Source organism: Cervus elaphus, chromosome X (assembly GCF_910594005.1).
Source record: "Cervus elaphus chromosome X, mCerEla1.1, whole genome shotgun sequence".
Classification (NCBI taxonomy): Eukaryota; Metazoa; Chordata; class Mammalia; order Artiodactyla; family Cervidae; genus Cervus; species Cervus elaphus.
The window spans coordinates 29,319,018-29,329,842 of record NC_057848.1 but is presented as its reverse complement, the minus strand read 5'-3'; the positions used below and the strand labels follow the sequence as shown (position 1 = coordinate 29,329,842).

Sequence of the window (10,825 nt, the reverse complement as noted above, 5' to 3'; positions counted from 1 at the left end):
AGATTCCCTGGAGGAGTGCATGGCAACCCACTCCAGTATTCTTGCTTGGAGAATCCCATGGACAGAGGAGCCTGAAAGGCTACAGTCCACGGGGTCACAAAGAGTCAGACACAACTGAAGCAACTGAGCATGCACACACAGTGAGGTTCAAGATGCACATACTCTGTAATTTAGCAATTCCAGTTCCAGGAAACATATTTATAGAGTAATAAGAGGCTATAACAAGAGCATTCATTGCAGCATTCTTTGTAAAAAAGAGTAGCTACTCAAAAATGTCCACAAGAATGAAAGGCATAAGGAAACTATTCAAAAAATGGAATATTATATACCAGTTAAAATGGATGTACATATGTTATAGTATGAACATGGATAAATCTAAAAAATTATAATGTTGGGTGAAAAAAATCAAGTTGTGGGCAATTACATGTGGTGTGATATAACATTGTAATACAAAATTTATGATAAAATTCATTAAAAAAAACCCATATCTTGTGCAATTCTAGGCACCTAGATTCAGTGAAACAGAGATCTCTGCCCTCAAGGACTTTACATCTCAATGGAGGAATACTGAAATAAAGCAACAAGCATATTAAGTAAATAAGTTGAATATTGTGTTAGAGAATGATGAAAGCAGAATAGAGTAAGGCAGATAGAGTAGGGCTGTGCAGGTTGCAGTATTAAATAAGCTAGTTCAGATAGGCTTCATTGAAATGGTGGGATTTGAGCCTTAAAGAAGGTGAGAGTGTAAATAATTGGATAACATGGACAAAGGATTAATCTCCAAAATATACAAGCAGCTCATGAAGCTCAATGCCAGAAAACAAACAACCCAATGAGAAAGTGGGCAGAAGACCTAAAAAGACATTTTTCAAAAGAAGACATATACATGGTTAATAAATACATGAAAAGATGCTCAACATTGCTGACTTTCAAAGAAATGCAAATCAAAACTACAATGAGGTATCACCTCAGAATGGTGATAATAGCCATCATCATCATCAAAAAAATCTACAAACAATAAATTCCAGAGAGGATGTGGAAAAAAGGGAATGCTTTTGCATTATCCATGGAAATGTATATTAATACAGCCACTATGGAGAACAGTTATCCTTAAAAAACTAGGAATAAAACTACAAATGACCCAACCGACCCACTACTGGGCATATACCCTGAAACCATAATTGAAAAAGTCACATGTACCCCAATGTTCATTGCAGCACTATTTGCAATAGCTTCCCTGGTAGCTCAGACAGTAAAGCATCCACGTGCAATGCAGGAGACCCGGGTTCAATCCCTGGGTTGGCAAGATCCTTTGAAGAATGAAATATCTACCCATTCCAGTATTCTTACCTGGATAATTCCATAGACTGAGGAGCCTGGCAGGCTACAGTCCATGGGGTTGCAAAGAATTGGACACAACTGGGTAACTAATATTTTACAATAATTAAGACATGGAAGCAACCTAGATGTCCATTAACAGATGAATGGATAAAGAAGCTATGGTACATATATATTAATACAATGCAATAATACTCAGCCATAAAAAGGAACACATTTGAGTTGATTTAATGAGGCGGATGAACCTAGAGCTTATTATACAGAGTGAAGTTAGAAAGAGAAAAACAAATATTGTATACTAATGCATATATATAGAATCTATACAGATTATCAAACCAGTCAATCCCAAAGGAAATAAACCCTGAATACTCATTGGAAAGGCTGATGCTGAAGCTGAAGCTCCAATAACTTGGCCATATGATACGAAGAGCCAAATCACTAGAAAAGAGTCTGATGCTGTGAAAGATTGAAGGCAGAAGGAGAATAGGGCAATAGAGGATGAGATGGTTGGATGACATCACCAATTCAATGGACATGAACTTGGGAAAACTCTGGGAGATGGTGATGGACAAGGAGGCCTGGTGTGCTGCAGTCCACGGGGTTGCAAAGAGTCAGACACGACCTGACAACTGAAAACCAGACAGATGATACTGATAAACCTATTTGCAGGACTGCAGGGGAAACACAGACATAGAGAACAGATTTGTGGACATAGTGGGGGAAGTAGACGGTAGGATGAATTGAGAGAGTAGCATGAAAATATACAGTACTATATGTAAAATAGATAGCTACTGGGAATTTGCTGTATGACTCAGGGAGCTTAAACTGGTGCTCTGTGATAACATAGAGGATGGGATGGGGTGGGAGGTGGGAGGGAAGTTCAAGAGGGAGGGGCCATATATATACCTATGGCTGATTCATGATGATGCATGGCAGACCAACATAATATCATAAAGAAATTTTCCTCCAATTAAAATAAATTTAAAAAAGGAAAATGCATTAAATACTCAAAATCTACCCAACATAACTGCTTAGATTAACCTGCCCTAAAGGTGCTAAAACACTTACATTTATTAGCTTACATCTGGGCAAAGTCATTTAACACAAATCCTCTTTTATAATAAAATGTTCAGTATCTCATGTAATTTACTAAATACTGTACTGAAAGTGAAAAACAGGATGGTTGAATGGGTACAGAATGAGTGGAAGCATATCAGAATCAGTTGTGATCACTCAGCTGACTGGGAGCTGTAGATCTCTGACGCTGCCCAGCATTATGAGAGAGTATCCTACCACATATCGTTGGCCAAGGGAAACATCAAAATTCAAAAGCTTGTGGTTGTGTATTTTTCCTTTGGACAGGTTTAGCTGTGTGAATACAGGCTCATTGAGGCATATCTTGACTTAGCTAGAGATGTGATTTTGCCAGGGAAGCAATACAAAGTGAGAGAGGGGCAGGAGAGTGGAGGGTATACGTCAGTGAGTGATCACGACTGAGCATGACATCTGAGCTAGGGAAGGAGGGGAGAGAAAACCGTAAGGGAGAGAGAGATGGTGAAATCTGGTAATACCAATGGACTAGAGATTCTGGTGAGGTTAAAGGGTAGTGGGGTCTGGGTAACAAAGGGAATGAACTGGAAAAAGAGGAGGTGTATCAGAATGATCATTCTTGAGTTCACCAGGAATTAAGACAAGACTACTGTTGGGAGTGACCTACTGTAGGAGCTAAAATCTTTGAGAAATAAAGGAGAGGAGTCCTGAAGTTTGGTTGATGATCACAATGCAGGCTAGTTGGTGACACAAGCTGTCAAAGCTGGAGGTTTTGGAGGATGTGGGAGAGGAATGTTCTAAAGGAGGCAATGAGAAACACGGAAGACATTTACCAGAGCTTCAGGCTCTGTGGAACAATGGCCATGGGAGAAAAAAATCATCTGCTTCTCTTGAGTGGACTTCAGGGGACACAGAGTCCTCAAGGAAGAGCCTGGTTTCTGTTAGGGCAAGAAAATGAAGGGCACGTTCAGAGAAGAGGGTGATGATATGAAGGAATTATTGAAGTTGCATTGCATTTTAAGAGTAGGAAAGAGGTGTGAGAAGTGAAGAGAGAATGTGGTCACAGCCTTATGGAATTTAAGATGTAGATGTTGAGGAGTATCATGGGGATTTGGGGATTCTTGTGGTGACTGGCACAAATGGGGATGGACATTATGATGAGGTGGGTTCTGATGGATTTGAGGCAGATTGATATAAGATAGACTTTGAAGTTTGGGACAAGAGTGGTGAGGTGCCTGTATGGGGCTTCCTTCAACCCCAAGAGATATGGAAGTTCAGTCTTACTTCTGGTACACTGGACAGCAGAATTGTCTATGCTGCTCCTGGAGACAGATCACATAAATCTGCGATGATGGAAAATGTGGCTAGAAACTACACATCACATTCAGGGTAGGAGTATCCCTTGGAAAGTGAGAGAGGGATGGAAATGGGATGAAAGTTAAGGAAACTTCAATTTTTCTATAATATTTATATTCCTTAAAATGGGCAAAATAAATATACCTAAATATTAACAATATCTAACTCTAAGTGGTAGAAACACTGGTGTTCATTATATTTAATGCCTGGGACATTGTAGGTACACAGTGAAAGCTATTTTTTGAAGGAGCACGTTTTTCTGTTTTAAAAGTTCCTCCTACAAACATGTAAAACTCTCAAGTTAGCACACTGTGCTACAAGAGCACAGACAAATAAATGAAGAGAAGTGGGGGAGATGTGAGAAATGCTTGAGGAGAGAGTGATGAGTGATCTATGTAGAGCTCTACCACCATACACGAGCCATATAGAAAATATGGAGTGCAAGCTGAAGACAGTCCTATCTCCATTTTACTTTAATACTCTATGGTTCTGGGTGAGTATCCAGAAAATGACCTTGGAAGACGAGTTTTTCCAAGTAACTACTAGATCCTCACTCTTCTCCCCAACAGAGACACTGGGTGGTGCTGCTGTCCAAAAATTCTGCTCTATCCTGGAGTTATGACTTCAGTCTACAGAAGGGTATTCATCTAAGCAACTAATGTAGGCCAGGCTTCCCAGATGGCACTAGCAGTAAAGAAACTGCCTGCCAATGCAGGAGACATAAGAGATGTGAGTTTGATCCCTGGGTGGGGAAGATCTCCTGGAGGATGACATGCTAACCCACTCCAGTATTCTTGCCTGAAGAATCCAATGGACAGAGGAGCCTGTAGAGCTACAGTCCATAAGAACCCAAAGAGTCAGACACATCTGAAGTGACTAAGCATGCTTGCACGCTACTGTCAACCAAGCAAAGTGCTTGGGATTAGAGATATAAAAATGCATAGCCTCAGCAGATTCTCCTCTGATTACACTGCTACCATGTTCAGTGGCTAAGAAATTAGAAAATGTGACTTTTACATGGGAGAGCACCACTGTCACAGAAATGCCCAGTTGTGGGAGTGAAAGACCCTGAACGACCCACCCTTTCCATGAGCACCCCTCCTCCTCCAGCTTGTCAGGGATTACAACAGACAACAGTACACATCACTGGTCATCACCACAAGCTTTGGCTCCTTTGGGTATAAAATGCCGAGAGTATCTGAATACGGCTCCTTCATCTTGAATCTCAGAGTTTCAGGTGTTCAAAACTAACTGGGTAAGATGTATCTGCTTGTTGTAGAGGCCCCTGTTATTGTGGAGGAGTGAGTATACTTGGAAGGAAGGGAAGTGGACCCTCAGGACGAAAGTAGTGGGAGAAGCAGGGGAGGTAGGCCAGCCATCAATCCCTGGAGGAATCAGAGTGTGTTTGGATGGAGTCTGGGGAGGCGAATCTGGTATGAAGTTACTAACACCCAGTTGCAGGGGTGAAGTCCTGGGTAGAGGAGAGATAGTGGACTCAGGCCAGCAAGGCTAAAGTGGTGGGAGGGGCGAGGAGGCGTGTCTGGGATTCGTTGGCCAATCAAAGAGGACTGGGGCGGGGCCTGTCACGCACCATATAACTGAGGGGTTCCTCGCAGGAAGGCTAACCTCGTCTAGAGTGCTAAGCGGTGTCAGTGCAGCCCTCTACCTTTCTCTGATCTTCCAGCTTTCGAGTGAGGACGTGAGTCTCCGCCGAGTCAGAGGACTATGGGGATAGGAAGGCGTGGCGGCTGCGGGGCGGACGAATCGGGCCTGCAGGAATTGGAGGGGCAGAGATTAGCACAGGCGATTTGCAGCGGCCCCTCCTGTCTAGTCCACATCTTCGCCTTCACAGCGCCGCCTTCTGAGCAGGATTCTGATCCCTCTTGGGTTGGTCCCTGGCAGGTCCGAGGCGGGAGCCCCAGGAGCGGCCATCCACTGTGGCTGTAGGTCCGATGCTGAGGGGGCAAAGAGTTTGGAACTCAGAATGGGCCCTCTGGGACTGGCCCATCGCTCCCTCCCCTCCTGTGACTGCTAGGTTGGACTGGGCTACCAACAATGATGATAGTTATTTTAAAATGTAAGCAAATTGCTGCTAACAATATGGCTTATGGGCTCGGCCCTGTTATTTTTTATTTAAAGTCCTTGTTTCCCCACCTCTGGAGATTGGCAGCTGATCGCTTGTCCAGGAGGGTCCTAGGGTGACCACGACGGAGGGGAGGCATATTCGGGATGTCTGGTTGCTTGGGGGCCTCTCCATTCTTGTCTGGGCACTAGAAATGTCTTACTCCACCAGGGTGAGACCAGACATGGGCAGGAGAGCTCTGCTTTCTGGGCTCAGAGGTCTCCTATTGTCACCTCTGGACAAACCCAGAATGATCACTGGGCACCTAACCTCCTAGCTTCACCTCCTCCTCTCTCTTCTTGAGGAGAAAACATGGTAAAATAAAAATCGACTCTGTTTGGTTTATCTCATTCTGCTAAAGTTCTTGGTTTGATCATAATTAGCTGTGCCATCTTACAGCATTTACAAACCAGTCCCACCAGGAGGTATTGTGAGACATGTAATTAGTTTTGATTGGATTTAATCCCTCCTTTTATCACAGAAGTGCACTGGCTGCGACGGACCCTGCAGAAGCATGGCCGTGAGGAGCTGCCCCTCGCCCAAGGTCAGGGGCTGCGGCCTAGAGGTGCTACCCCACCTCCAAGGAGCGACTGCTGCCTGGCACAGGAGGGCTGAGAGGAGCTAGTCCACGTTCAAGGTCAGGAGGGGCGGCCATGAGAAGATACCCTTCCTCCAAGGTAAGGAGCAGTGGCTGCGCTTTGCTAGAGCAGACGTGAAGAGATATCCCACGTGCGAGGTAAGAGAAACCCAAGTAAGATGGTAGGTGTTGCGAGAGGGCATCAGAGGCAGACACATTAAAACCATAATCACAGAAAACTAGCCAGTCTGATCACAGGACCACAGTCGTGTCTAACTCAATGAAACTAAGCCATGCCGTGTGGGGCCACCCAAGACAGTCAGGTCATGATGGAGAGGTCTGACAGAATGTGGCCCACTGGAGAAGGGAATGGCAAACCACTTCAGTATTCTTGCCTTGAGAACCCCATGAACAGTATGAGAAGGCAAAATGACAGGATACTGAAAGAAGAACTCCCCAGGTGCCCAATATGCTATGGGAGATCAGTGGAGAAATAACTCCAGAAAGAATGAAGGGATGGAGCCAAGCAAAAACAATACCCAGACGTGGATGTGACTGGTGATAGAAACAAGGTCTGATGTTGTAAAGAGCAATATTGCATAGGAACCTGGAATGTTAGGTCCATGAATCAAGGCAAATTGGAAGTGGTCAAACAGGAGATGGCAAGAGTGAATGTCGACATTCTAGGAATCAGCGAACTAAAACGGACTGGAATGGGTGAATTTAACTCAGATGACCATTATATCTACTACTGTGGACAGGAATCCCTTAGAAGAAATGGAGTAGCCATCATAGTCAACAAAAGAGTCCGAAATGCAGTACTTGGATGCAATCTCAAAAACGACAGAATGATCTCTGTTCGTTTCCAAGGCAAACTATTCAATATCATGGTAATCCAAGCCTATGCCCCAACCAGTAACACTGAAGAAGCTGAAATTGAACAGTTCTATGAAGACCTACAAGACCTTTTAGAACTAACACTCAAAAAAGATGTCCTTTTCATTATAGGGGCCTGGAATGCAAAAGTAGGAAGTCAAGAAACACCTGGAGTAACAGGCAAATTTGGCCTTGGAGTATGGAATGAAGCAGGATAAAGGCTAATAGAGTTTTGCCAAGAGAATGCACTGGTCATAGCAAACACCCTCTTCCAACAACACAAGAGAAGACTCTACACATGGACATCACCAGATGGTCAACAACGAAATCAGATTGATTATCTTAGCCGCGTTCTTATCAATTTTTTTTTTTGAAGGGCATGATAGTTTATTTTTTAAAAATTGTACCACACTGATCATAATGACCAGCATACACATTATGATGGCTTTTCTCTTGGGTATTAACATTGCAGTATTTTTGTATACTGAAATGTTTCAATAGGACCAAGAATGTTAGCGAGGTAAAGATCTTAGATGAAAATGAACACTAATGATCCTGGTGTCCTACCCCATAGAATTAATTTAAACCCCTTATGAATCAGTGGCATTATCATGTTATGTAGTTCTGAAGAATGAAAGTTCTCTTCTAAATAGGCAGCATGAACCTATACCTTCTTGCTCTTTAATCTTTAGCTCTTACAATTTGAACTATGTCCACCCTGGCCAAAGCACAATCATACAAGACACCTCAGATAATTTCCATGCTACCATTGCACAAGTTTAGTGATTTTTACTTAAACAAACAAAAAATCAAACCACTGTCAAAAAAAGGAGGCAAATAAAAATGATTTTCCAATCATTTGAAAAGCATAGTGCTTATTTGTCCAATACAGACTCAAACTTAAATTAAATGCTATCATTATCATCTCTAAACTTCTGCAATAAAATTAACATATATATATATATGGGTTTCATTTATAGAACTGTATCTTGCAATCAACAGGAGAAAGTTATTTTTGTAGAGAACAATATATTTGGTTACAGTTCCACATGTCGATAGTAGAGACAAAGCCACATGATGTTAAATCTGGCTCTAAGTTACCTAAGGTATAAAATTTTGATCAAATCTGATCTTAAAAATTAAACCCATGTGAGATTACTTTTTCGAGTAAATGTGCTATTGAGAAATCATTTTAATAACCTTCACTTTGTATGACTATCTGCAAATTGACCCTTTTCTTTTAATCAATGTGACTCACCAACATTTCAAACTGACCTCTTTACTTCTATGTTACCACTTGAATACCCAGGGATTTCTGAGGCAGCATAAGTTTGACTTCATTAAAAACAGTAGACACTTTAACCTTTCAGTGACAGTTTTTAAACCTGTAAACTCAAGAATCACATTATTGAGCTCAGCAACTATAAAAACGTTGAGATTCTGGTATTTCAAACCAAAATCTCTTTGTGCTTTTTAGATTAAGCTGCTTTTGAATATTTTTGGTATTTATCAGTCATTTGTATTTCCCTTATAGTAATAAAAGAATATACTTAAAGTAATTTTTAAGGTTAAATGTCCTGGGGGCTTATCAATACTTTAAAAAAAATTACTTTTTTCCATCAGCATTTGGAATAGTAGAAATTATTTCTGGTCCCTCATTAGATCAACCAACATTACTTTTCATCACGTATAACACTGAATTTTATAGACATCCCTGAAAAGTTTTTGATTAAGTAAACAAGTGAATTACAGTGGAGTCTCAACCAGTTAACAGTGTAGATCCATTAAAAAACACACACACACACACTGAATATTAAAAGAAAAATTTCAAGCTAAAAAAGAAGAAAAAGAAAAGAAAACTCTCTTAAGAATTAAAACCGAGTGTGTATTGTCACTGATTCTGTGCTCATGTCCCCAACAGATTAGACCCCTTCTCCGGGTTGTAAGACATGTTCGATTAAATCTTCACGTCAAGTTTCCAGGACACTTGAGTGAAGAGACTAGGCTTACTGCAGCATCTAAGGGAACAGAGTGGTACCATCTTCTTCACTAACAGACACCCTCTCTGAAGGTGAACATGAGTCTCCCTCCACTGTGCTCGCCAGCATCGATCCCGGAGACAAAACTCGCTGGGCAAACTGATGACAGCTGATCCTCCCACCCTGCCCCCCGTGCCAACAGGAGGTTCCCAGCAGTTTGTCATTATGTGCACTGGCCTTTCACTCTTTCCATCAGAAAAGTTGTGGTTACTTTAAAAAGGGGTAGGGGGGGTGGAGAAATGAAAAACCAAGAGTCTAAAGGCACAAAGTCGCATAGCTGCTCTAGTTGGAGTTTGTAAACAGAGAATAGGCTGAATTTAGGTAATCCCAACCTATGAGAGTAAAAAGGCATCCACAGCAGGCTTTTAACCAGCCAGCTTCTTTGAGACCCTTCATGGGTTTTGAGGTCTACAAAGTATGCACTAAAATACCCATTCTTCAAAAAGCAATAAGGCAAATAGTATACTCATTATTCCAAAAGTTACAATGGTAGTGTAGGCATACATAGTATAATTTAGTTACAATGTGTGGTACTGTTTCTGTTATATAACCATATTAACTGCTTCTTTCCTACATAATTATATATTCAGCCCAGTTTCAGTTGAACACAAAACCATCCTTGTACCACTGCTGATAGTTGGCAATAGTTCTTTGATAGCAGTTTGTATTCTGCTATAGAAATTATCCTTGAACTGAAAAAAGAAGTCCAAAATCCAACGTCCAGTCATTAAACACTATCATATTTGTGAAGAGCCTCTTCCAACTTCTGCGTCACTTTTTGGAAAAATATTATTTGTTGTTGTAAGAAATGCTGCATTTGTGATTTAAAGTCTCTTACTCGAATTTGATGGAAGTGGTGAATTTCAGCCAAAGTAGCAAAAGAAATAGTGTTACAGCGATCCTGAATGCCATCAGCCTTTTGGACTTCCATCTTCCCTTCTTCCACGTGTCGCCTACTCTCCTTTACTTTGGTAAGAGCTCCTTTCTGGACGTGGATGATGTCGGGGAAGTTGGCCAGGTGGCCCTGATACAACGCCAACAGGTCCATGACCGGGTCCAGGTCTTGCCTGGGCTGCTCGGTGAACAGCTCGCCGATGGCGTCATAGGCATCTCCGGTGAAGGCGATGGCCTGGTTCAGGCCGGCCGAGAAGGCCTGCTGGTCCAGCTCAAAGGCCTGGCTGAGGCCGCGGAAGGACTGCCCCACCCTCTGGTACTCCTTGAATTATGAAGATATGAAAACAAGGGGTCTGATTTGATTTTCTAAGGTGTATAAGGGCTAGAATTTTAGGTGGACTCTTCTTGCTTTTTGGAAAGTGCTTTTCAACTAAAGTCAGGGGACATGAAAGCCTGGGGTTGGATGGGGAGAGGCAAAAGGCTCTTGCTATCACCCACTTTGCTAAGCACATCACTTCTTTCATTGGACATCAGCTCAGATATGTAATACCTGATAATGAGCTGCGGCACAGA

The 10,825-nt window shown here is 42.1% G+C and overlaps 1 protein-coding gene across 1 annotated transcript; it reads right to left on the bottom strand.

Annotated features, from left to right (window-relative positions):
• Positions 1 to 7,673: 7,673 nt before the first annotated feature.
• On the bottom strand, positions 7,674 to 10,580 carry LOC122690265 (sorting nexin-18-like). The gene has a single exon (XM_043897346.1). The coding sequence runs from the start codon at positions 10,404 to 10,406 to the stop codon at positions 10,086 to 10,088; it is 321 nt and encodes a 106-aa protein (XP_043753281.1). The 5' UTR covers positions 10,407 to 10,580; the 3' UTR covers positions 7,674 to 10,085.
• Positions 10,581 to 10,825: the final 245 nt, after the last annotated feature.